Here is a 27807-nt window from a genome sequence, read left to right as displayed (position 1 = left end):
TGCTGTCACAAAGCGCTTATCATGGACAACTATCATATACAGAAAATTAAGCAGTCACAAAGATAGTAGAACACACCAAGGAGTAAAATTAAGATCAAGACTGTAATATCATGCTGAGTCAAATGCAAATCAAAGTCTTGAATAGCAACCATTTTAGAGTATTTCTTTTTTCTAAACTAATTTTTCCACAAAATATTAACCCCTTCTAAAATTCTAGAACTGGCAAACACCTCCTTCTTTCCTTCATTAGCATAATTTGACCTCTTTTTTTTAAAAGTTTTGCCTGGTTCCTCAATAAACTTCCATTGTGCTTACAGTCATCGAGGCTTCTACTTCAAGTTCAAAGCCTGACGAAGTGACCTCTTCCCATTACTTCAGTTGTTTGGCCCTTAGATGATAGATGGTGGTGGCAAAGCACTTTTCCCCCTGGTTAGTTGAGACAATTGATTTATTAGATGTGATGTTAGCACTGATATCAACATGGAAACAGCAGGTGAAGATACAATGGCTGGTCCACCAATATGTCATAGGCCAGGCATGTCCAGCTCGTGTTAACGTGGTTCCACTGTCCTGTCTGTTATCACTTCACTTCCTGCTGCAATACGCCTGATTCCAAGGATCAGCAAGCTCCGAAGAAGCTTGAAAATAATCTACATGCTTTGAATCGCGTGCATTCCAGCATGGACGGCTCAAAAACAGGCAGCAGAGCGGCTCCCAAGGAGCGAGGTTTTGGACACCCTAACATAGGCCGTCCAAGGGTCACTTGACGATCATCATAAAATGAGAGTCTGGAGGTGGATCTTAAAACTGTCTCTACACAAAGACATCTATTCTAAAAAAAAAAACATGATTCCTCGGAGTAGACAGTTTTATTAGTCCAGAGTTATTTGTCAACGTTTTTTTTAATGTGAAATTCCAAGCTCGTCTCCCATAACGAATCCCTTTAAGATTTATTTCTTTCCCAATTGTGTATTGCAGAATGGGTGTAGCTGCTGTAAATCCTAATCCTTGCTGTTATGGACTGTAACTCTCACTGGTAAACTGCGCCTTTTTTTGAAATTCAAGTGTCTAGAAATATATTTAAAAAATATATTGGCAAAAAAAGACTGTGAATTCTCAGGTCCAATTTGACTGTATACGTGTATACGTGTACAGACACATCATGTGCGTACACATCTGAAAAATGCTTTTTGACAAACATCTATGTAGGAATGACATGTTAAAAAAAAAACTTCCAGGACTGGTGGTGTCAGATTATTCTGGAAAGAGATCCATATCATGAGCTAAACATGATTCTGAAATGGTGCAGATGCTTGAAGTGGAGCACTTGCATGATTTTACCTTGCATTTTTAAATAAAATAGATTGAAGGTCTGTTTTGGTGAGTTAGTCCCTGCTGGAGACCAAGGCACATCCTGCGATTGTATTTTATGGTGTATAAGGCGCACCCAAAAGTCTTGATTTTCTTCCAAAAATGACCCTGCGCTTTATACGCAGGTGCACCTTATACACCGGAAAATACGGTACTTGTATAACATGCAACCATTTTATTCTCAAAACTGACTGTCCAATTCGATTAAAAAAAAACATGCCCTTTACAGTGGTTAAAAGATGAGTCCAGTCCACAGCCACCTAGTGCAGGTCCCACGTCAAAGACGAAATGACTATACACACACTCCGGCGTCTCTGCAGTGTCCGGAGCAAGGACTGATGGACATATGCTCACACACACAAACACACAGGATCTCCAGCAGGCAAACTCGCGCACACAATGGCTAGCTAAAGACAAAAGTGGCACATTTGTTTTATATCTTATATCTTAAATAAATGTAGTATCTTAAATACACACCAAGTGAGCCTGTTGTTCACTATATGGGTGCCGTGTGTGTTTGTGTGTGTGTGTCTGTTTTTTTTTTGCAACTGCGCGTGAGAGTTAAAAATGGAATGTTTCAGCTACATAAAACACTTCCTGTTTTGACGACTTTCTCGCTGAGCCGTCCCCTCAACAAAATAGTCCCAGAGCCCCACAGCAGTCTGACTGACACAGAAAAAAAAAGATGGGTTTCTGTTCAAATAATTCCACGCATTGCAGCATGGTAACACACTCTCGTCATGTTATTCTTGACTTTTATTGTCCCCAACAGATTAGTTGGTTGTTTGTGTATGCAGAATGGAGGATTTCCGTCTGTGTGCAGTGTAGGGTATGGGGGTTGATTATTTATCAGTGCAACTAAATTCAAGTTTTTAGCAAGCAATATGAAGTGAGATCCACATTTCAAATCTCTCCAAAAGTGTAATTATGTTGTTGTAAAGTTGTGGTCACTTGTTGGGTGGATACGTTGTGATGTCAACATGCTCTAATTTTTTGTTACTTCCTTTTTTTTCTTTAACTCGAATACAGGTGAAGTGATGAAATTAAATTAAAAAAATAAAATCCAACTGTAAAATGAAATCAAATTGGCATGAATCTATATCTAGATTGGATTAAATTAGCCTTTATTCGTCTCTCACTGGACCTGCTGTCAAGACAGCCACTCTCGTGGCACCATCTTAAAGTAAAAAAAAAAACAACAAAACAAAATAACAAATAATATGACAACACAAAGACGGACTGTCATTCAATCTTAAAAACTTTCTACACCATATTTGTCATATGAATCAGTTCTAGATGAATGAGAAGAGAATCAAAGCGTCCTTTTCACCAGTGGATCAGGGACGGCATGGTGAAATGTGCACGTCTGCTACATGCTAAATGTTGAAAGCAAACACCAAGCTGAAGCATCCATTGACGAAAAGAGACTGTCTCACATCTCCTGTCCCACACAAATCCGCTTCAATTCCAAGCTGGGACACAGTTCCACATATGCATCGGTGCTCTGCGTTGATGCTCCTTTCTTCTCATCGCGGGCTCCTCATGCCATGCACACATCCAGCCGCAGACTGTCCAACAGCACCAACATTTCCGCTGAACAAAGCCTGAAAGGCCTTTTAAATGCCTTTACAACATTTTAGCCATATATACAAAAAAAAAAATCTCCATTGAAGCATCATCTGGTCGCGATAATTCAACCGGAATGAGTAAAAACTGAAACATACTTTTTTTTCAGACACTTATATAATTCGTCAAATTGACTTTGGGACATTTGTTGCTTTTCCTTCTGTGAAAATAACATAAGAGTTGGATTAATGGGTGAGGTAAGTGAGCAAATAATGCCCGCCACAGCCCCTCCTTCACTTTATAGTGTTTGTCCGCCCACACATTCCACTAACTTTTTCATTTCATTTCTAATCCCTGCAGCTGTTGCTCTTACTTGCACTGTGGCCTCCTTCGGACAAAACCCATCTCTACGCGTGTCGATGTCTTTGTGGGAAAGTCACATGAGGAAAAGCTCTATTCTGGACAAAGGGGCTCAAAAAAGGGTGAGTGTGCACTGTGAGTGGCTGAATGATTAGAGTGGAAGCCAGGATGGGAAATGAATTGGTGAATTCCTGTTGACTTGTCCCATTTTGAGAGCATGCACACACACACACACACACACACACACACCTCTTCATGTTCTCTCAGGCCCATTGTGTTCCCCATTCATCTCCTTCCTCCATCCATCCATCCTCACATCCTAGCAAAATACACGCTGGCTCTGCATTCGGATATCACAAATCTATCAGCCACACGTTTGGCTCCATCGTGGGCAAGCGAGGCGATTGTTTGCAAAGAATAGCTCGATAATAGGTGTTTAGGATTTAAAAAAAAGTGTGTTGGTTGTAAAAGTTATCTGGTTGTCAGTGATTTATTATAAGTTATCTGTTTGTCAGTGATTTATTATTGAAAACAGGGCTGAACAAACTCGGTCCACAACTCGGTCCGCTATCTTTCCTGTCTTGTATCTACCTGGCGCAACAACTCCGATTCTAATCGGATTCAATTTCTGATTGTTATCCAACTTGTGTATGATGGGATCACGTGAATTCAGTGTAGAAGCAGGGAGAATTGCGAAACAGGCTACTTTACCCAGCTCAGCTCACAACTTCACAAGATGTCAGGCAGGATTTTTGTACACTAACTTTACATTTTAATTGTAGTGATACAGAATAGAATGGTTTCTGCACTATTTTCTACCTGACCGTTAATGCTTTCTGTTTTGGTTCAAATCAGAAACAAACCTATTTTATTTAATTGTATGCTTGTTATCGATGAAAAGGTTTCTTCGGCCGTCATCTGTACTTCTTTGAAGGTGTCGGACGTTTCGCTTCTTATCCAAGATGCTTCTTCAGAGAACTAAAGTCTTACTGGTAGTTTCGGCCCTATATATATCCCTACTGTCCAGAAATGGCGGTGCCGGACTCTGCTATCATAGGTTCCTGCTCTCAGGTTGGGAGGAGCAGAGGACTACTCCCTGCGGCTCCACTGATTGCTTCTATTGTCCTGACTGACGACTGGCCTGATTGCCCTATTTGCTCTGGTATCACCTCATCAGCATAACTAATCCTATGTTGCCTAATAAAAAGCGAAACATCCGATACCTTCAAAGAAGTACAGATGACAGCCTTTAGAAACCTTTTCATCGATGGACCACTCACGTATGACTGAGAGCTTACACAGATGTATGCTTATTACTGAATACTTCCAGTCTGTCGGGTGTTGTTTGGCACACATGCTTAGTTTGTGTGTCAGTCAGAATAAAATAATAAAATAAAAGACAATATGCAGGGTTTCACTTAAGCTTTCTCAAGAGTCGAACATTGGTCACGGAAGGGCAAATGCAGTTTTGGGTCAAATCCATTTAAAAGTAGCCAAAGACTGCGGTACACTGACTGATGTATGTGGTTTGCACATATTGTGGTACAGCCTGTTAGGTTCTTGAAATAATCACCCGTACATTGGAACGTCGAAACTTGAGCATACCTGGGGTTGTAAACGTTAAACTGAGGTCACACTGTCACGTAAAAGCAGTGGATAAGGTAGACGGTGTAATTTTGCCCTTCCGGTATAGATTTAGATCCCACCGGCCATTTGCGTTAACTCTTGTTGATGAATGATGGCATCAGCACTTCTGTTTTGTGGCAAAAATGCTTTCGACATTTTTGACCACACTGCTGGATGACCTGCCAGCAAAGGTTTTTAACCACCTCCCAGATGGTTAAATTGAATTATGGATTCATGTCAGTCATCAATCCACCTTACTTTCAGCCAACTCAGGAACTGAATAGCAACTAAATATAGAAAGTGGAGCTCAATAGTTAGCAATGCTAAACGCCATCCTTCCGCAGTTGGGAGCCACTCTTCTAAAATGCCAACACTCCCATCCAACTTATTAAATATTATTATAATATTGCTGTCAGTGGAGGACAAGGAGAAAAGCATGTAAACAACACACTGAATCAGAAGTAAAAAGCAGGAGATGACAGAGACGCCATGCTAACCGCTAAGCTAATGTGAAATATACATTAGCCAAACATAAATGCTTGGGTAGCATTTCTAACAAAGTTCTGACTGGAATTGCTTCAAAACTGACTGTAGTAAAAGTATGTATAGCAAATTAGCAGGTAAATTAATGTGTTGTAATGTGTTGCGCTCATTAAAAACAAATAAATAAATAAAAATAACAATAAAAAACAGAAATGAACCAATTGTATACTGTATAATGTCAATTAGCACAGACCAGGACTTTTATTTGTGTTTGGTTGCACAAGAGTGCTTTTATTATAGTTTGATTTCAGATCCTTAACTCATTCATTGCCATTCATGAATTTATACGGGAATTGAAAATATGACGTTGGGCGCCATTCCGAAATTTGTTTGGGTTTTGTTTTTTCTTGTTTGGGTGTCGATTAACCACTGGCCATGGCCTCTGGCAATGTTTTCTCCCTTCCACAAGGGGCATCATTTCCGTTTTTTCCATGGTGACGCTTTGTTCTAGCTTCAGCTGTTAAAGCGAGATATAAACCAATATGCATGTACAGTATTGTATTTTGGACAGCCACCCTCATTTCGAGCTCATATAACTTCAGACCCATATCATTTAGGAATTAACTATTTTTTTAGATGAAAGAAGAGATTCTAAGGTTTCTAACGCTGCATTGAATGTTCATGTAGTCCTAAAACACAATATTCTGTGGGAGTGACAATGACAATAACCTTGGCACTGGAGTGGACACATTTTTGCACGTCTGGCAGTGGATGAGTTAATATTCTCAAGATTACCCCATGTTTTTGTTTTGTTGTTATAATTGATGGTCCTTTGCTAAACGACTATTCACCCAATTATTTAATATATATTTTGATATAATATTTATATCTGACACAAAGCGATTGAATTCAAAGCTATATCTCACTGCCCCCATCGTAAAAAATGTCATCAAATATTGAACAAACATTAACATCCAGAGTATCGTGAGGCGAGACTTATAAAGCACCTGCCTCAAACTTGTTTCACCTCCAGCAACGTTTTAGTGAGGGATGCTCTCAGCGGGCCATTTATAACCGTGAATGGGAAAATAAGAACATTTTACGGATCCCAAAGCGCTTGACAAAGCCTCACATTCACCCACTCATGCTCACATTCATACTCCACGAGGCAGCTGCTGCTATGGAAAGCGCTACTAGGCCCACAGGGAGCAAATTGGAGTTCAGTGTGCCGACCTTTCAGACACCGCACAATCTGGTTTAACAACCGAGCTATCTGAAGTTTCTGCTTTCCAGCGCAACTAGTAACTGTGGTTGTTGATAATTAGCTGAACCTCATCTGCAGGTGATGTAAATTAAATTATGCTCTGTCACATTGGTTTCGAAGGAATGTGAACGTTTGTGTCATAAGGATAACAGTAGTTGAAAAATGCAGAAAAGTGTTGTTTGTCGTCGATTGGTTGAGTGACATTTCACGCTCTGGAGGTAGTTCAGAATACAAGCTGTCTTCTTCAATTAGAATTACTAGGACAAATTTGTTAGCCATTTTAAAAGCCCATTTGGAACGATAGTAACCATGCATTTAATCTGTACTTAAGCGTAGGTTTTTTTTTTACAGCACTTTTCGTTTCTGTCTTTTTTGTGCTGCATGGTAGAAATGTCAACAATTTAATGGCTAAATCATGAGAGCAGATTTAGAGCTTTCCATCAATCTTCCACGTCTCGATTTACAACTCCCTCAGGTGCTGTCACTGTGACCACACACCCATTGCAGTACTTGATGTCATTTTAATGAACGCAATCAAAAAGTAACGTCTCTTCCCAGATGCTTTTGTACTTTGGAGATGGATCTGTATTACATATCTACATTTGTTTTCAGATTTTTTTTTTAGGAAGATCCCACTTAAATGTGAGCTCATTGTCTTTCGAGATTATGTATACTTTTATCAACGGCTACAAAGCTGACAAGCAAAGTGGAAATATCGGAATCAGTTTAGGCCTGACTTGCTTCATGAAGCCCCTTTTCAGCAGCAAGATGACAAAACAGTGTGTGTTGGTAGGAAGTGAGTGAGCGCTGTGTAACCAGGGAGTATTACATGTCATTTATAACGGTAACATTCTTTAAGTAGGTCAAGTCGAGAAGAAGCTGGTTCCCAGCCGTTTCCTTCAACCCGCTGATGTAATGTCAAACCACAAAACAGCAGCAGCTGCTGGCATCAAGGGGTTTGGACCCCATAACACCCCACCACCATTACCACCCCCACACACTATCTTTGTATTCTCCTTTCCCACCCTTGTTCTTGGTTTCGCTGTTATACGCTTTGAATTCAACCACTTGAGTCCGCCACTTTCTAGCTGCGCAGATGTATCTTAATCCTGCACATTCATGCAATCAACTTTCACGTTTGAAGTTTTCAGTCCTTCCCATCACTTTGTATTTGTTTAGAGGGGAGTTTCACTTTATTTACATTTGCCATCCACTTCAGTAGCCAACACAGGAAGTTTCCACCCTTTCATAGGATTAATTATTGAGTCACCGGTGTACCTGGCAACATAAATTCCTCACAGAGGAATTTGGACTCAGAGGAGTGGCACAAAAGAAAGACTCTCTCCAGATTTAAGCTTCAGACTGGGCCTTTGGTGGGGACTCAATTGATCTACTCAAGGTCGACTGTTAATACTGCCACTATCTTGTCGCAATCTCACAAAATAATGTACAGGAACACAATACAGTATCACAGTAGGGGGAGAATTGGTGTAGAGGGACAGAGAAAGAGAGAGAGAGAGACAGGGTCAGGGAGAGAGAGAGAGTTAGAGAGAGTGAGAGAGAGCTAGAGAGCGAGAGTCAGTGTTAGAGAGTGAGAGAGTTGGAGAGAGAGTTAGAGAGAGAGAGAGAGAGAGAGAGAGATTTAGGGTGGGAGAGTGACATAGAGGTAGAGAGTTAAAGAGAGTTAGAGAGAGAGATAGGGAGAAAGAGATAGAGAGAGAGAAAGTTATTTAGAGAGCGAGCGAGAGAGAGAGCGACAGAGAGAGAGAGTTAGGGTGAGAGAGAGACAGACAGTTAGAGAAAGAGCAACAGAGAGTTAGGGTGAGAGAGAGACAGACAGTTAGAGAAAGAGCAACAGAGAGTTAGGGTGAGAGAGTTAGAGAGTTAGAGAGAGGGAGAGAGATAGATTTAGAGAAGGTCATAGAGATAGAGAGAGAGAGAGTTCGAGAGAGTTAGAGAGAGAGTTAGCTAAAAACTTATTGAGAAACTTAACTGATAATGTTTATGGGTAGCAGCAAAGTTGACAAATACAATTGTCGACGGCAGTGGATGAGTTAACATCAAATTACGGTTCACATTTTCCAATATTTGTATGAAGGGAAGACGTGGGACACTCAACATACACGGTTTGGGACCCCAACGGAACTTGGAACCCAACCAGACTCGGAGTGGGCGGGCATTTGCTTTGACTGGACAGAGGAAACAGAAAGATTTGGAGAAAGATGAGCAGATTGAAAAATGTTTTTTTTTTTCCAGTGCAGTTCAGTTGATTGCAATTAACTCATTCATTGCCAGACGTCTTCTGATTCTGATGTGCAAAAATATGTCCACTCCAGTGGCAGGGTTTTTGACATTTTCACTCAAATTGCAGGACCCACATAATATTCAGTTTTAGGACTACATAAACATTCAATGCAGTGTAAAAAACCTTCTAAGGCAGGGGTCTCCAAAGTCCGTCCTCGAGGGCCGCTGTCCTGCCTGATTTCCGCACCTGATTCAAATCATCAGGACCATTTTGATGCTGCTTCAAAGCTGGCTGATGAGCTGATCATTTGAATCAGGTGTGTTGCTCCTGGGAGAGCTGGAAAACAGGCAGGACAGTGTCCCTCAAGGACCGACTTTGGAGACCCCTGCCTTAGACTCACTTCTTTCATCAGAAAAAAAAGTTTATGTCGATTTCATTTGGCTCTAGAGAAGTGGTTCTTAATCTTGTTGGAGGCACCAAACCCCACCAGTTTCATATGCTCATTCACCGAACCTTTCTTCCAATGACTGTGCCTACTACTAAGTCTAGACTAGAAGTCTAAGTCTAGACTGAGGGGTGGACCTCTGTGGCGGAGGATCCACTGAACCACTGGGACCCACTCACCGAACCCCTAAGGCTCGATCGAACCCAGATTAAAAACCGCTGCTCTAGAGTTATCTGGAATGGACAAAAGGCAAATGATGCACCCTCGTGGAAGGGAAAAAAATCGGTAGAGGTCTGACCGCAGCTTGATTTGCACCCCTCCTACAATAAAAAACAAAACCCGAACAAATTCGGGAATGGCACTCCTCGTCATGCTCTTCAATTCCTGAATAAATTCTGGAATGGCAGTGAGTGAGTCAATCAGTTAATGTGCCTCGTATATCTTTTCTGATTTAGTCCATTGTCATACGGCTCGGTTCGGACTCGATGTTTAGGTCTCCATGTTTTCCTGCTAGCGGGCTTAATTAGTGATCCTGAGCAGATGAAACTGGTAACCAAAACAGAGGAGGAGACATGGAAACACACAACAAATCATCCGCACACACTAATCATTGTGTACAACCATGACATCTTTCCATGTGTCAGTGAGAGACAGTAAGTGTGAGCGGGAATTCAGTCAAAGTCAGCGACAAAAAAAAATGAAATAAAAAATACTCGACGACGGTTTATGTGTTCTTTTCATAACTGGAAGGTAACTAGTCGAAAAGACGCAACTGGATTGCGTATGTCCTCGTTGTTAGTTTTTGCCACAATGAGACTCAGATGTGATGAACGCATCTGATAAACACATTTATGACACACAACCAGTGGGAAAGTGCGCAGATCTAACGTGTTGCTCGAAAATTAAAGCGAGGGTGGGTTTATGGTAATGTTGCAGCCCGGGCATCCAAATGAGAATCTGCTGTCTTGCTCTGTGAGACCCACCCATTATGACATCTTGCTCTCGTCTGTGTTTGTTCTACTTTTGCCAGAAGGAGGCCTGCAAACTATTTTATAAATTCTCATGACAGAGTTCACCCGAGAACAGGTTTGGATTTTTATTTTGCTCTAGATTTTTTTTGCAGCTATACCTCGCACCCTGATCAATCTTTGGGTAGTGGCAATGAAAAAAAAACTGTACTTTGTGCCCGTATTAAATCATTACAACAATATTTGGTAATTCTGAATTGTGTCAACCATTAGGAATTTCAATCTGATGTTTATGTCAATGAAGTTCTGCTCCTTTGACGCAAATTCTGACCTGATTATTTTGTTGCCTTCACCGTTGTCATAGCAATACACCACAGATTACTCCTAGCAGACACAATTAGTGTTGTAAAAGTAAATTTACAAGATTTGATGACCCTCATCCATGTGTGCAATTGCATGAAGCACACAATGTCATATGAGGCATTTTATTTCATTCTTCAATTGATCTGGATAAGACAAGAGGCATTATACAAAAAAGCAATGGGAGAAACTACAGTAAAGTCTCGTTATATCGATATCGGATATATCGATAGTCCCAGTTATATCGATACTATTTCTATGCACGCACGGAGAAAATTACATGCAAACAGGGTCGGATATATCGATAGTCCCGGTTATATCGATATTTTTTCGGACTCCCTTGAATATCGATATAACGAGACTTTACTGTATTTCAAATTGTCCATCGGTGTGTATGCAAAAAAAAATAGCTTTGTGCTGCCTCCAGTCTTATCCAGGACAATAATGAGAACAGGACAAATAGTGCCCAGTCAGTTCATACACACACACACACCAGGCTCACATGCAAACACACCAAGGTTGACCTAGTGGGGAGGAAATTGAGTTAGCAGGGCGTAATGCAACTCCTTGTGTGTGTAATCAGAACATCGATGAGAAGGTTTCTTCAGCCGTCATCTGTACAAAAGTGAAGGTTTCGGACGTTTCGCCTCCTATCCAAGAGGCTTCGTCAGCGAACTAAAGTCTGACTGGTCGTATCGGCCCCATTTATATATCCCTAATGTCCAGACCTGGTGGCGCCGGACACAGCTATGATAGGCCCCTACTCTCAGGTTGGAGGAGGCTGAGAGTAGGGGCCTATCATAGCTGTGTCCGGCGCCACCAGGTCTGGACATTAGGGATATATAAATGGGGCCGATACGACCAGTCAGACTTTAGTTCGCTGACGAAGCCTCTTGGATAGGAGGCGAAACGTCCGAAACCTTCACTTTTGTACAGATGACGGCTGAAGAAACCTTCTCATCGATGGACCACTCCTGTACGACTGAGAGCTTACACAGATGTAATCAGAACAGGCTTACAATATAGGACCATTGTGAGGTGGATCTCAGCAAGCCAGCGAACGCTCGGGGAAGCTGACCCTCTCACTAGATATGATTAATGCTGGAGAGAATGTGTCTGTGTGTGTTGGGTTGGGGGGTTTTGTGTGTCTGTGTGGGTGGTGGTGGTACTTATGTGGGAGTCGTGGCTGAGGGATTGTGGTGGGAATGCATGTGTGTGAATATGACATGATTTTTTTTAATAGGTTTTTCGAACTTAAAGGACAACCGACGCCTATGGACAAGTTGTGTCCATAATTTGTAAAATCACTTCAAATGACTTCTACTGAGCATATTTTACAAAGATTCCACCACATATGGCTATATTTTACGTTTTAAGACTGGCGCTGAATATTCAAGAAGTCTTTTTTTTTTTTGAGTTGGTGACGATACCTACCGTGACGTCACGGTATGTAATGGTCCTTTAATCGATTGCAAACATTTATGCTTTCCTCTTCAGAACTATTTGAATAATATTCATAACTGGATGAGAAACAAGAAAACATCTTCTCCGAATCTGAAGCCATTGTTTTAATTCTCGAGCAAGGCAAGGCGTCTTGGTGTGACGTCACGAACAAGGGGATGGGACCTTCTGAAACTGGCCATTTCCGGTGAAGTTTTTGAGCACTTTAAGTCATTTTTATTTGTGTTTTTCATTTGACTAAAAATATCAGCCTGCGTGTTTTGGGTATTTTAGATGCTATAAAACGTTTTTCTGATGTCAGTTAGGAAACAAAAAAGTCACGTCGGTTGTCCTTTAATCTTTATTAATGACTGATCAGATCTCAGCGTAATATTTTTTATCTGGCTCGCTTACATCTGCCACAAGAAAAAAAAGTCTATAGCCTGTTTTTCTTAAACCGGCATTTTGCATCACCTAATCTTTCTCTCAATGACAGTTTTCTGAAAAGACATGACTTGACATTGGTTGACAAAATATACTTTGCTTCTACTTGTGTCTTCCATAAATTTGATGTTAAGGAGCGACTGCAAATTAGTCCACGTTTGAAACCATACTTTGAAAGTGTTTTGACATTTTATTTTATTTCATTTTATTTTTCTTGTCTATTCGTCTCTACCCCAACACACATGCCAGTCAGACACATACTGTACAGTCTTGGCTTGACTCCATTCTTCTCTCCCTTTTTGCACTTGAGAGAATCACAAGAAGTCAGTGATATGACACAACATCTGTCTGTGTGTATATTTGTGTGTGTGTGTGTGTGTGTGAGAGTATGAGAGAGAGAAAGAGAGAGAGAGCCAAGTCCACTCTGAGGGGTTAACCGTTAACCTCATTCTCTCTTTCTCTTGCTCGACCTCAAATTCTCCCTCCCTCTGATTGCCTTTTTGTTGCAGCCCCTCACTTTCTCAACATTTGGACAAGGAGAACTGTTGTGTTGCATACGTGTGCATATATCTATACTATATGTATGCATGTAGATGCAATAGCTTGGGTGTCCCTTCCTCACTCCTGTGGAGCTCTCTGGACTGAACTGAACTGCAGAATATGGACCGATGGGATCTTCCAGTTGAATGAGCGCACCGCACGCTGGTAAGGCAACTGGACAAGTGATTCATGTCATCAATTTTAATCCAAAAATCTGCGTCGTGCTAAATGTTTGGTGTCTTTCACTTGGCAGAGCTCTGACATCTTTGTTTGGTGTACACCCTGGGCATCTCTGCCCCCCCCCTCCAACCCCCTATTCCTGTCTTGCCTCTCAGCCATCACCTCACCCCACCCCATACTCACTCCCCAGTCAAAGTTACTCAAGTTACCGCTTTCCTCCTGTTGTTTTGAGCCCTGTGGTTCCTGCGCAGTACTCTGAGGGCGCTCCCACGGTCTCTAAAAGAGAAAAAAGCAAAGGAGAAAAACAGTCACTATTTGAAAGATTCAAAAGGTAGTGAGAGAAGAACCAGGTGGCCACATGTTCACGTTTAGCACTTCATACCTGGTTTGGTCACTTTTTTGTTTGTTGTACAAATTGCTTTTTCTTCTTCTTCTGAGAGGTATTATGGTGGCTGAGGTAGTGAGAAAATTGGAAACAGAACCACCCACAGTGGAAGTGAGTCAGCTTGATATTTAGTGGTCTGTTTACTTTGGAAATGGCAGAAATTAGGCGAGCGGCGACGTGGGGGAGGGGAAAAACGGGTAAAGGGGTCCAGAAATATGTCATAAGAGGAAAACAATGAATTTGCACTAGGATGTGTTCCCAGAAGCGCGCTAATATTCTGTCTTTTAGTTTCCTGGAAGTGTTGAGGATTAAAAAGTGGGAAACGTTTAGAAAATGATGAGAGGCTCAAGACTGTTTACAAAGGGAGGGATTGGATTGCGTCCATCTGGGACAATCTCAGCTCAAAACTCCTCCACCCTTACCCCCCCCCAAAAAAAAAAATCGGTCCCCCCTTTTCCCTCATTTTCTCTCGATCACTCCTTCAAATTCTGTGTCTCATCATCAGATGCAAATGCAAACATTTGGATATTGAATCCTGCAAACCTTCCTGGATCTCTGCATCTGCACCTGTTACGGGAAAAAAATGAGTCGCGTCATTTTGATTGCTGTTTCATGGTTGGTCTGTGTAAGCTCTCAGTCGTACAGGAGTGGTCCATCGATGAAAAGGTTTCTTCAGCCGTCATCTATACTTCTTTGAAGGTGTAAAGAGCAATACATTGGGGAGACTAAACAAATTCTCAAAAAAAGACTTTATCAACATCGCACGGATAATACTAGTGAACCTCAATCTGCAGTACATATGCACCTAAAAGCTAGCAACCACTCATTTGACGACAATGAGGTTAAAATCTTAGCGAAAGAACATAGATGGTTTGAAAGGGGAGTAAAAGAAGAGATTTTCATAAAACAGCTAAATCCTTCACTAAACCGATATGGCGGTGTGAGGTTCAATTTGGATGTTCGTACAACAGCCTGCTTAGGCAACACATGATTAATAATGCTGGTGAGGTGATACCAGAGAAAATAGGGCAATCAGGCCAGTTGTTAGTCAGGACAATAGGAGCAATCAGTGGAGCCGCATGGAGTAGTCCTCTGCTCCCGACAACCTGAGAGCAGGGACCTATCATAGCAGAGTCCGACACCGCCATGTCTGGACAGTAGGGATATATATATATAGGGCCGAAACTACCAGTAAGACTTTTTAGTTCACTAAAGAAGCATCTTGGATTGGAAGCGAAACGTGCGACACCTTCAAAGAAGTACAGATGACGGCTGAAGAAACCTTTTCATCGATTTTTCATGGTTGGTTGGCTCGGAACAAAACTTAATCAGAAGCGATTGGACGTTTTTTTTTTTGTGCCATGACAAACACAATGGAAGCCTCTCCTCCTGCTCCAGAATGTAAATCGAGACCCATCACTAATATCTCCTTCAACAACAAACAAAGAAATCCAACGTCCATCCAGAAATCATTTAGCGGCTTATTATCCATTGGTTTTCTTTCTCAAGGCTGCTTGGCGTACCTTACCTCCATCTCGTCTTTCTCCCCGTGTTTTGGCTCTGTCACTGGTGATAAGAGGACAGCGATGGTAGCACTTCCTCTTGCCACAGGAAGCAGGAAGTGCAGATTTCTACTGCGGTCTATCTGTGCAAACTCTCCACTGTGTCCACTGGGATCATTATCGCTTGCCCATATGTATGTCTACACACACACACACACACGCACACACGCACACATACGCACATACACACACGGATACCGATGGGAAAATAGGCATTCTGGGGGTGTTTGTGTCACCTGTCTGCATACAAAACACCATGACTATATTACTGACTTTGCTAAGCTGCCGGATGGTAAGCCACCTGGGAACTAGCGAACCCCGTGTCACTTTGACCTCAGGGTTAGCTAGCGGGTCAAAGGACGATTGGCTAATTGTTCCCCTCATCACGGTAAACGTTTGGTTATCTCCTGCTATGAGCACGCAAGTCCGGGTTGGCGCTGTTGAGCTTATAAAAACACAAACAACCATTCATCACATAATGAATTCCAGCTAAACCCCAGGGTGGGAGAGAGGGGCAGCAGAGGCTGACAAGAGGACGATGTGGGAGAAACAAAAGGCGTCTGGGACTTTCTTTTTGCACACTTTAAGATGTAGGGTGCGTGGATTTAGGCAAGAAGGCAAAGTTATGCTCATGAAAACGAAGGAGGTAAAACTGGAAGCATTTTTGTGAAGAGAGTGGTTCTCAATAACTGATCTAACCGGGACTATGTTTTACCACGCAAAGTAAAATTAAAGGACAACCCTCGTCACTTTTTTGTTTCCTAACTGACATCAGAAAAACGTTTTATAGCATCTAAAATACCCAAAACACGCAGTATGATATTTTTATTCAAATGCAAAACACCAATAAAAATGACAAAGTGTCCAAAATCTGCAAAAAATTGAGCTGCGAATTGGGCATTTTCAGAAAGTCCCGCCCCCAGTTCGTGACGTCACGCCAAGACGTCTTGCATTGCTGGACAATGAAAACAATGGCTTCAGATTCGGAGAATATGCTTTCTTGTTACACATCCAGTTCTGAAGAGGAAAGCATACATGTTTGCAATTGATTAAATAATTTATTCCGTGCCATTTTGAGGCAACATTGGGGGGAAATGTATCACCCAAAAGGGAGGCTTAAAATGGCGACTAGCTCCTGTTAGTAATTAATCAGCCGCTTCCACAGGCTGATAAATTTCTTATATGGAGCTCGGACGCCCTCTTTTGGCGCAACACGAGGTTTTCAGACCAAACAAGCATTGACGTGATGGAAGGACTGCTACAATATGTCCTTTTTTCGGTCAGGGGTGTTCCTTCAGTGACGTCACGTACGGACTCGTCACCAACTCAAAAACAATACTTCCGGAATATTCAGCACAAGTCTTAAAACGTAAAATATAGCTATATGCGGTGGAATCTTTGTATAATACGCTCAGTAGAAGTCATTTGAAGCCATTTTACAAATTATGGACACAATTTGTCCGGAGACGTCGGTTGTCCTTTAAGTCATAATTATAAGGAAAATGTCCTTTTGTTTCATCTTGGTCAATTATTTTCATACATGACATCACAAGATTGTTTTCTTTTTTAACTGTATTTATTTCAATTTATGGCCGTACTAAACATAAAATGAAGACTAAAACGAGTCTTACAAAAAAGACAAATAAACACATAAATAAATGAAAAAATACTAAACAAATGCACAAATAAATAGACCACTACATAAATGAATAAATGCATAAATAAATGCATAAATAAATGCATAAATAAATAAATAAATTTCAATTAAAAGAAAATAGAAGCGATGTTGTTTGGTCCCAGTGACCCTTGGACACCCCATTCTGCGGTTGATTTGATTGTAATATCCCCCATCCCTTGCGCCCCACCGCAAGTGGGATGCGACAGAGTGAACACACAAGTCTGCCTGGCCAAGATAAGATACGGTCACTTTGTTGTCTCAGCGAGGAAATTTATCTTGGCCGCTCAAGTGATTTTCTGTTAGAAGACACAGCGCTGGAACACGATACAAATACGACAAAGCCACCTCAGGCCCGCTTACGGAAAGTGACACCGGGCGCACATCATTTCTATCGCTTTCTGTCACCGATGATTGATGAAAGCTGAGTTTCTCAGCTTGTGTTTTCTTCTGTGCCGGCAGTGAAAGGTTACACCTCGCCTCTTTGCCGTGCCCTCCATGCGACATTAAGAGGCAGAACGATAGTGCGTAAGAGAGAGACAGATGGGTTTTCCTCGCAGGATATCCTGTTCTAAGTAGAGCTGCTGAGCCCACTCTGACCTCCTCACCCCTCTTGACCCATGACCTCCCTCATAGTTTACGCTCACATCTTCAATGATTCCCAATCGTCTCAAATCTCTTCATTTTCTTGCGATTCGGCGATAGCCCTCTCAGTTTATTATTTTGGCTTAGTTTACTCATTGGTGTGTTTGTCCGCTTTGCTTTTGCGTAAGTCTTCTTTCTCTTCGTATCTGCGGTACTGTTTTCAACATTTCCAGCTCATCATTAACAAAAACTAGCGTTGAAATGAAGGAAATAATCTTGTGAGCTATACTCACTAGTCAATAAATAGTAAAGAGAAATCATGCGCTTTAAAATGCTGATTAAAACATCAAATTTTAAAATGGTTGGAAATAATTTATTAATTATTATAAATTATTAATTAATGTCCCCATTGTGGGACAATTAAAGGCTTTCTGATTCTGATTCTGATTAATGTGCGTACATACAGTATGTGATGAGATGGAGCATTTTCGATATGTCAAAAAAAAAAAAAACAACCAGACCGCTGTTGCTGAAAATATTTTTTTTCGGGCAGAAAAAAAAATGTCATTTGGCGAGGCAGATTTTTTAACGATCTTAATATTATAGAATTTCACCCCAAAGAATATGAGAAACAAATTTGTTATAATAGTTGATATTTTTGATTCCCGCAGAAAAAAAATATCCTGCAACTGTAAAGTGTTTTGCATTGACACTGTGAGACTTTCAACTTTATCTTGTGTGTTTGCCCGTCTGTGAGTGTGTTTGTGTTTGTGTTTGTGCGAGTGGTTGATATCCTCGGGATAGTCTTGTGGTCGCTATGGTTTGTGAACAACTTGCCCGCAACTCCAAACATCCCGAGGTTGTTGTGGGTCGTTCGTCTGTCATGATGACTTTGTGTGTGCTGTCGCTTGGGTTGACCTCACTTACTCTCAGATTGGAATTCATTCACCACCACCACCACCACACCCCCCATACCCTCCTACACCTCGTTAGATGTTATCCGCTTGCGCTTCTGTGGAATTTGCGTGTTCTGTTCCGGGGGGGGGGGGGAGGGATTGTGCCCCTCCCTCACACCAAAGTGAATGTCAATTGTAGCCTTGAGTTGGAGTGAATTGTTGCTTGTTAATGTGTGTCACGTTTCAGTTTGCGGCCAACGGGTGGCACTGTAAAGCCCCGCTTGCAGCTGCATAGGTGTTAGTTGTCTTAATCAGTGGCAGTCAAAAGAACTCCCGGCATGACCAATCCGTGTCGGGTCATTGTTTGTTTTACCCTATCAGGTTTGTTTCATCTTGTCATGTTTTACTCATGGTTTGGTTTGCTACTTTGGACCTTTTCTGATTACTTTGTTGTTTGAGATTTTGTTCCTGCTGACTTTATTTAATACAATTTGTCAAATACACCCTGCTCCTACCTCCTGCCTGCTTTTTTTGGGGGTCCACCACCACCTTACAAATCGTGACAGTATGTGGACAGAGATTAGCGAATATATGAAATGATTGATCTGTGGTGGAACCTGTAGAGTACACAATCTTGCTTTTCTTCTTTAGATTGGTTTGTTAAAGTCACACTTTTTTTCTGTGAGAAACCATGGTTGCGATCGGTCCTTTTGTGTGTGTGTGTGTGTCTTACTAAGATGCCACAAAGAAAGGAAGCAGAAATCGCAAAATAGTTCATCCTGTCAAACACTTGTGAGATGAGGTATTCATTTATTCATTTTCCGCTTTATCCTCACAATGTTCGCGGGGTGCTGTGGCCCATCCTAACCGTCTTCGGGCAGTAGGTGGGGGTGCACCCTGAACCGGTGTCCAGTCAATCGCAGGGCACAAAGAGATTGGATTGGATTTACCTTTATCTGCGCTCATTGGGACAATTTTGAGTCCTCATTATACTGCCATGCATTATTGGGATGTGGGAGAAAACCGGAGTACACGGAGAAAACCCACATAGACCCGAGGAGAGCATGCAAAGTCCACAGAGGATGGTTGGAGCTGGAATCTAACCCATGTCCTGGGCACTGTTAGGTCTACGTGCTATCTATCTGTCACGGTTTGCAAGGTGGTGATGGCGGTTGTGGATGCCAAAAAAGCAGGCAGGAGGGAGCAGCAGATTGTATTTGAGAAATTGTATGAAAATAAAGTCAACAGGAACAAAATCTAAAACATCAAAATCATCTGAACAGAAAAATACACAGTATCGAAGAAAACCAAGAGTAAAAGTCTGCCAAGATGAAACAAACTTGAACGGGTGCAGAAAACACATGCACAGCATACAATGCAATGAATGTACTGCACAATGCAATGACCCGACACCGAATGGTCGTGCCGGGATTCCTTTTGACTGCCACTGATTGGAACGACCAACACCTGCGCGGCTGCAGCCAGGGCCGACAGCGTTACCTGTTGGTCGCTAATCAGAACGTGGCAGTCTGCCACTGATCAGGACGAGCAGCACCTGTGCAGGTGCAGGCGGGGCCGACAGCGCCACGCGTTGGTCGCCAACCCGATCATGGCACTATCCACTTGTCCACCGGGTCACCTGTAGATCAGGCGTATTTTACAATACTACAATTCCAACTGGGGCGGATGTAAGTACATTTGCTTTAAGCCATTCCACATTATTTCCACCATATCTGTTTCCAGTTTTAAGAATTTGGGTAACACAAAAAATATGGATGACATTTTTGTGTTCATCTGCTTATCATGTGACATCTGCTCAGTGTATTCCCTTGAATGTTTTTGTTAATCTCACGATCACCAAACGCGGAGCGTGAGAATAACACACAACTTTCTCGTTAAAGGGGACGCCAATGAGTTTTTGTTGGGTGTGATGTTTTCAACGCACCATAAAACAAGAATGGAGAATAGTCTTTAGGGTGCTTCAAGTTTTTCTGACCACACCCTCCTAAGTGCCTCATCGTAGCACATAACAGATTTCCTGACATCCGAGAGCCTCGCTGTTTTCTTGTCTTTCTTCTCAACAACAACCGAAATCTCACCCGCGCTTCCTTTTTCTCATCTTGTTTCCACCTTCCTCCTCTTTGTTTCTTTTGTATCAGTTTGCCCCTATGTTGCGCTCCTCCCCCCCCCCCTCCATTCGGTCCTTTACTTTTTCTTCTCATGCAGCATTCTTTACATTCCTGTTGGCTTCTTAAGGGGAAGGACCCCGCTGGCAGGCCAAGGCCAAACATTATTATAGTGCTCTCAACAGCCCTCTATTTTTTTCCCCCCCCCCCACCCCCTTCTGCATTTTTTTCTTCCACCCTCTAACCCTCCACTCATCAGTACATATCAATGCTTTGACTGTCTCTGTCTCCACTTTACAATCTCACCCCAATGCGACAGGCATTGTAATTGTAGTTCGCAGATAGAGGGGGTTTGTACCAGCGAACCGTGTACGAAAGGTTAACTTTGTTTCGTTAAAACAAAAAAAAATGGAAATGAGGCTCATCCGCTTGACTTGGCCTGCTGCGTGAAACTGGATATGAACCTCATTAGGTTGTCACCACTTGGTTTTATATAAAATAAAAAATACACAGATGGGTCCTAGGGGAGGGGTGGGGGTGCTCACCACAAGGGATTGCTGCTGTCATTTAATCTCATTTGATGATTGTACATCTCTGTAATTGGCTTGCAGTTAAATCAAGACTCACTTTTTCAATAAAAAGGTTAGATGGAACTAGGTGGGAGGCGATTATTAAATGAACAGTTGACAATATCCTGCCTGAAAATGGGCTAAAAGTAGCGCTAGTAGCCGTGGATTTCATCGCCGTCAGTAGTGCTGCGTCTGAAGCATACCAGACTGAAAAAAGTGTGGTGTGATTTACTTTCAATTTAAAGGACATCAGACTCCTCCGGACAAGTTGTGTCCATAATTTGTAAAATCGCCAGAGAAGACTTTGCAAGCCTTGACTGTCCGCCACTGGCTAAAAGAATGATTGGTGGTGGTTCACTTAAATATTAATTCAATGCATGTGCAAGGGGAACTAAAGACGAACTTTGACACTACTCCTTACTCTGACTTCAGCCAGATTCTCCCAAATGTTTACAGTCTATACATTAATTTTTAACGCCGAGCTCCATGCCGAGGTTTTTAATCATATTTTTAACCAAGTGCTTTGTCTGTATAGCACGTTGATAAGGAAAATATGAATTCTGTAGCATTGTGTATGTGTGTGCGTGTGTGTATCCCTCCTTCCCCGTAGGCGGTTGCTCTCCGAGCTACTTTTCTGTCACCATGTGGTTTTGTTATTTTCAGCATGAAACCGGATGTGATTCAGACTTCACGGCAGATTGTGTAATTGAATGGAGCGAGCGTGCACACATGCACACTTATGTACATTGCGCCACACACCCACGCGACGAAGTGATCTGAGGAAAGTTACTTTGGCTTTAGAGACACCTGAGAGGATGGCGGCCTCCCCCCTTTGTGAAGCAGACATACACACGCCACTTGGTTTCAAGATTACTCGGCCGACCTGACTCGCTCAGTGACTTGGCTGGCCGATGTTCAGATTGGCAAATAGCACGAAAAGCATGTCAATGCTTTAGCTTTGTGGAGACAAAGAGCAGTTTGAAGTTGGGGTGGGGGCAGGTATGTAGGTGAAGCTCACAAAATCTGAGCTTCTTGACCGAAAAACAAAACAACTGTGACGTCTGTGTAAGCTCTCAGTCGTACAGGAGTGGTCCATCGATGAAAAGGTTTCTTCAGCTGTCATCTGTACTTCTTTGAAGGTGTCGGACGTTTTGCTTCTTATCCAAGATGCGAACAAATTCGGGGATAGTGCTCCATGTCATATTATATATTCCTGAATAAATTCGGGAATGGCAGTCAATGAGTTAATAATAGCGACTTTAACATTATCAAAGAAAACACCATTCGGACCACTCAAGTAACTGCTGTCCATGAAATGTGCTAAAAACTTTTTTTTTTTTTTTACAAACTGGAAAATGCCAGTCATAAAATTGTCTCCGGGCAAAAATGACCATAACAATGCAAATTTCCCCAAGCAGTTCAGCTTAATCCAGGTATTGCAATCCAATTGTTTTCACTGGAATCAGGCGGCATCAACAAAGAATGTCTGCAAAAAGAACCACAACATAGAACTTTGATTAGGATCTAAAGACAATGCAGACTGTTATTTATATTCACGCTAATGGAATGAGTACAACGCAAAAGGCGCTATTTTCCCCGAGACAAAGCTTGCCTTCTTTTTACATGCCAAGAAGAAAGACCAAAGAATGTGTTCTATTGTCATTTGTTTAATGGGTCGCCTTGCTCTTATTATTGAATGTACAAGCCAATTACATTGTGTCACGCTAATAGGATGTTACTCATTTGGAGCTGACAGAGCCATCACACCATTTAGAACAGTTTCTCAACGGTTTTGGGCCCTGAGAAATTCTGTATATGTATGCATATATGTTACACCAGTCGATTAAATCATTTTATAACTTAGATTAACACACACGAAAATTGTAATTCTGAGGAATGGTGTGAGCAATAAAAACATTGTACTGTATTTTCCGGAATATAAATCGCACTGCCATATTAATCACATTTTTAGGGAAAATGTATTTGATAAGATCCAATACAGACATGTCACCTTGAAATGTATTTAAAAAATAGAGAACAATTGGTTGATATGCTACGTGGATGATATGCTACGTTCAACAAGTGGATGATATGCTACGTTCCATGACATAATATAAAGATATTCAGATAACTACAGCATAAACAACATGCTAACAGGCCACTCGAAATCACTAAGTCCAACGAAATCTTCATCCTTGGTGTTGACTTTGAAACAACCCTGGTGGTAAAAGATACGTTCGTTGTTTCTTGTTTCTTCTTCGACATTGCTTACATCAAACTCAGCTTTGATTTATCAACACAGGCCTAGTGCGCCCTCATGTGATTTCACAGAGATGTCAAATGATTCAATAATACAATACGATATGATACAATACAATACAATACATATCGATTTATGCAGCGCTTTAACCACAGCGGCAACTAACAAAGCGCTTAACATGGACAACTATCATAGACAGGAAATAAAGCAGTCACAATGAGAGTAGAAAGCAACAGGTAGTAAAACTAAGATCTAGTTTGAATCATGCTGATTCAAATAATGTGTTAATAAATTCACTCTGGGGAATAAGGTGCATCCCTGATCAACCTATGAAAAAAAAGTGATGTATAATCAGGAATATACCATATATTACAGACTATACATTATTTTGTTAGTCATTTTTTTAATCAGCTTTATGTGTGAATTCTGTCACAGACAAAAGAGGCTTGTAGGAAAAAAATCAGACCAAAGACAAACAAACATCCTGGAGCAAAACAGTTTATATACATAGTTTGTTCCATCCTATATTTTTCAACAACCATCACAAAAAAATCTCGTCTCAAATTATCTCTCAGCATTACAAACCATTGCGAAAAGCAGCTTTATTGGGTGACATATAAAGTTTGTTCCAGCATAAATCATGGTGAAACATTGCAGTTACAACTTGTGCAATAGCGTTGACTGGAAGCGGGTGTTGAGTTTATTGCCTATGCTCAAGTGAATAACTATGAGAAATGCCTACATTGATGAAGATCGGACGGCCATCTGAATTTATTGAGAATTAATAGCAACAGATGCTGTATGGCACTACTGAAATATGATAATGATAATACATTACGTTACATTATTATAACGCCTGCTTCAATTCACATCAATGTTATTGATACTTTCATGAAAACAACCGCGTGCTGTCAAGGTAGCATGATTCTTTGACTTCTGTAGTACCTCACACCAATTGAAAGAAATCCAGCAGTTTCTTGCCCCATAAACACTGACTGGAAAAAAAACTAACTTCAATTAAATACATAAAATATTTCTGCTTGTTTTTCCTAGAAATATATTGCTGTCATCCAGAAACATGACCGAAAAATCAAATGGAAAAATCTGTCAGCCTTGCACAATTCCCGCTAGAATTTGTTATTACTTTGGACAATGTTTGTCCAGAGCTGGCATGACCAGCTCCGGTTCTTCAGTGCCGTGGTTCTGCCTGTTTTCTATCTCTCACTCTTGCAACACATCTAATAAAAGGATTAGCTCATAAACAACCGTAGAAGAGGATCAGGAACAAAAAAAAAAAAAAAAAACATTTGTACACACACATGAGCATCTGTGCTGATGACGTTTTGGTGGGCAACGTTTTTTTTTTTTTTTTTGCTTGGGGGCCACATTCATTCCAAGAATTCGACAGGTGGGCTGGGTCAGCACAAGATACGGCACGTATAAAAAAACCGCATGTTTTTCAGTCCATATAAAACATCATCAGAAAAAAAAACATTCAGGTATTAACATACTCATATTAATTAGAACAGTGAAACAACAACGGTACAGTATATGTCCGGTATGAAGGTCCAAGTATATTCATGACATACAAGTGTTACAACACAAGCACCAAAGTGGTATATTGCCCAAAAACTGCAGCACACGTTTATAAAAATGTATACAGAATATAACGTCATTGGGACTATTTACTACGAAACGAGACGAGTTTAAAGGCTCGTAAATTTGACATGATCCGACTCGAAGTCTCTCCTGAATGTTTCATACTTTGTAAACAGCTTTGAATAATCAGATACAGCTCACTTCATATTCTGCGTAATTACTGTCCTTCGTTTGAATACCACGATCTACATGATGTAAATGTCAATTAACGCAATTAAAAACCTTTGGCAATTCCAGTAAAACTCACTGCAATCAAGAGTCACTTGCATGTCGCCGTTTTAATGCATATATATTTTTCAAACCTAGCGGGTCTTACAGACAAACCCTGACCGCTTTTGTCGGCTCCGTTCAAACAAGTGCAAGTTTGAATTTGACCGGCAGTAGATGGAGCCACAGAGTCGGTTCCATTAATCATCCCCAGCGCTCACCTTGGCCTTTTAGTTTTGTTCATGATGACGATATTAAAAGTTTTGAGAAAACGCACATTTGCCGTCACGTGCATCCCTTGGGAATATGGTGTTGGTGAAATCAATTATCCTGGTCTGAGGGAAATTGAAGCTATTTTTGGTAAGGGCCCGCCTTGCTAGTTTTCTATTTCTGTCAGCAGAAAGAGCGACGAAGGAGGAGAAGGAACGAGGAGGGGGCGGACTTTCTTTTCGCAACTTCGCCGCAACAACCCTTTTCTTCCTCCTCCTAAACGCCGCCGGAGAGCCTGCTGACAAAAGCACCGCGACCTCCGGTTTCACGGTCGCCGCCGCTCACGGATGTACCGACGTTAGCTGGATATACTTCTCCGAGTTTTTGGATACTCTCACGTGTCGACCCTCATCTTCCAAGGTCTGATGGATTAACATCTGGAACTTTGTTCGCCTTCTTTTTCCTTTTGCTTGACGTCGTCGTTTTTGGATTTGCGAACTGTTTTAAAAGCGAGGAGGTGCACAGGTGTTTTTTTAATTCGTGTGTTTCACCCGCAGCAGTTTTAGTGAATTACATGACACGTTAGTGTTTTTTTGTTGTTGTTGTCGATTTTCAATTATGAGAACTTTTATGTCGTAACACGTACAAACTCACTCCTCAATTTAAACAACGATGTTTCTAAAAAACACAGCATACGAAGTTGCACCGAGAAATTGATTGTTTTGTCCACAGCATCAATGAAATGTTCTCCGCGTTTTGCATCCCCATCAGTGGTTGGTTTTGGTTTATTTTTGTGTGTGCACGGAAGTTGGCTTTCTTTTGGTCAAGTCATACCTGCACTGGAATTGTGTCATTCATTCACATAAATCTGGGGTTTAATATTTGACTTCCTTTTGGCTATATACACGTATGCATCCACCAAAGTGCATAATCGGGAGTGTAACAACACCTCATAAACTTTTATCTGCATTTCCTGTTCCTGGCTGCCCGTTGCAACAACTTTTTTAAACCACAAGCGATAGGAGTTCAGGGTTACTTTTGCGCACCACAAAAGGGAATTCACTGTCATTTCAGATTGTTTATCTGCTCATAGTATTTGCATGTGATTTGCACTTCAATTTATCTTCCGTGTTTTTTTTTTTTTTTTGTTGTTCCCACAGATGGAATCAGCAGCCGGAACGAGGAATCTAAAGATATAAAAAGGGGCAGTCCAGTATTTTTCATTGAGCCAGGTAGGTTTATGACTGAATTATGTTTCACTTGAACATTTCATTCAAAATGGGCACAGTTGTCAACATTGAAACATTCATATGGAAAAATGCCACAAATCCACAGCAAGCTCACTCATGATGACATATTTTTTTTTAAACATTTCACACATTGGCTACAGTGATTCTTTCTATACGGCTGTGCTGACAGCAATTTTTCCAACACAACCAATGATCTAACCGTTTCGTAAGTGAGGGAACAGCAGTAAGAACATAGAATAGGTGTTGTCCTATTTGGAAAAGACGGATTTCACCTTTTTGTAGTTTTCATTTGTGTGCATTCAGTGATCTTGTCTGCTATCTTTTGTGAGCTCAACAACATACATTGCATTTCAAGCTTAACTGCAAGGTGCATTCTACCACATGTTTTTTTTCAACACGATGCACATCTGTTCCACAACTAACTCGACACAATTTCTGATGTAACTGACCTTTTACAGTTTTTTTTTCTTTTCGATAAAAGGGTGAATAGAAATTAGTGACTCGTCACCTTGGACTAGTAACAAGTCAATCATAAGGCAAATATAAAAAATAAAAAATAAAATACAATTCCACACCTTTACTCATTAATGTTGCTTGTAAACTTCTACTTTATATTTGAATCAACTCATTCACTGCCAGACATGTGCAAAAATGTTTCCACTCCAGTGCCTGGGTTTTTTGTCATTTTCACTCAAATTCCAGGACCCACAGAATATAATATAGCAATGGTTTGGTAGTTTGGAGACCAAACCGGCCACATATTGTGTTGTACCACAGTAGTACCTAACAGTATTTATAATTCAACACGGAACACTGGATGACAAGCGTGCAGTCTCAGTTGACCAAAGAGCGTCTAAGTGAATGGGAGCTATCAGAATGCAAAGCCAGCCTTTATCAAACAAATAATGCTAGTTTAGTTCGATTGCCGTTAACATGGCAAAATACACGTCCAGATTTGGAGATTCATTATTTGTTTTATACAAGAAGGATTTAACCTCACGTGCATCCCAGACGGATTTATCCACCTTTTGTGCGCAGTTTGACATATGACAAAGTACCCCCAAAGTACCAGCCGGAATATTAAATCATGCACTTGTGCTAGTTGTGACTGGATGACATTTTTACCACCGC

General features: G+C 41.2%; 1 protein-coding gene across 3 annotated transcripts in view; it reads left to right on the top strand.

Annotated features, from left to right (window-relative positions):
* Positions 1-3306: 3306 nt before the first annotated feature.
* hdac7a (histone deacetylase 7a) overlaps positions 3307-27807 on the top strand; it is a 60093-nt gene continuing 35592 nt past the window's right edge. The window contains exons 1-4 of one of the 3 annotated variants that reach the window (XM_089012576.1): positions 3307-3419; positions 13082-13277; positions 25617-25846; positions 26587-26658. Coding sequence is in view for 1 of the 3 variants with exons in the window: in XM_089012569.1 (XP_088868695.1) it covers positions 13259-13277; positions 26587-26658 (91 nt within the window). In the remaining 2 variants the exon portion in view is untranslated. Of the gene's footprint in view, positions 3420-13081; positions 13278-25616; positions 25952-26586; positions 26659-27807 lie in introns of those variants that run through there. The other 2 variants (XM_089012569.1, XM_089012586.1) reach the window with 2 other exon arrangements.

Source organism: Hippocampus bargibanti, linkage group LG01 (assembly GCF_051943395.1).
Source record: "Hippocampus bargibanti isolate YZ-2025 linkage group LG01, ASM5194339v1, whole genome shotgun sequence".
NCBI classification, from domain to species: domain Eukaryota; kingdom Metazoa; phylum Chordata; class Actinopteri; order Syngnathiformes; family Syngnathidae; genus Hippocampus; species Hippocampus bargibanti.
The sequence above is the reverse complement of the archived record's forward strand: the minus strand, read 5'-3'. Positions and strand labels throughout refer to the sequence as shown.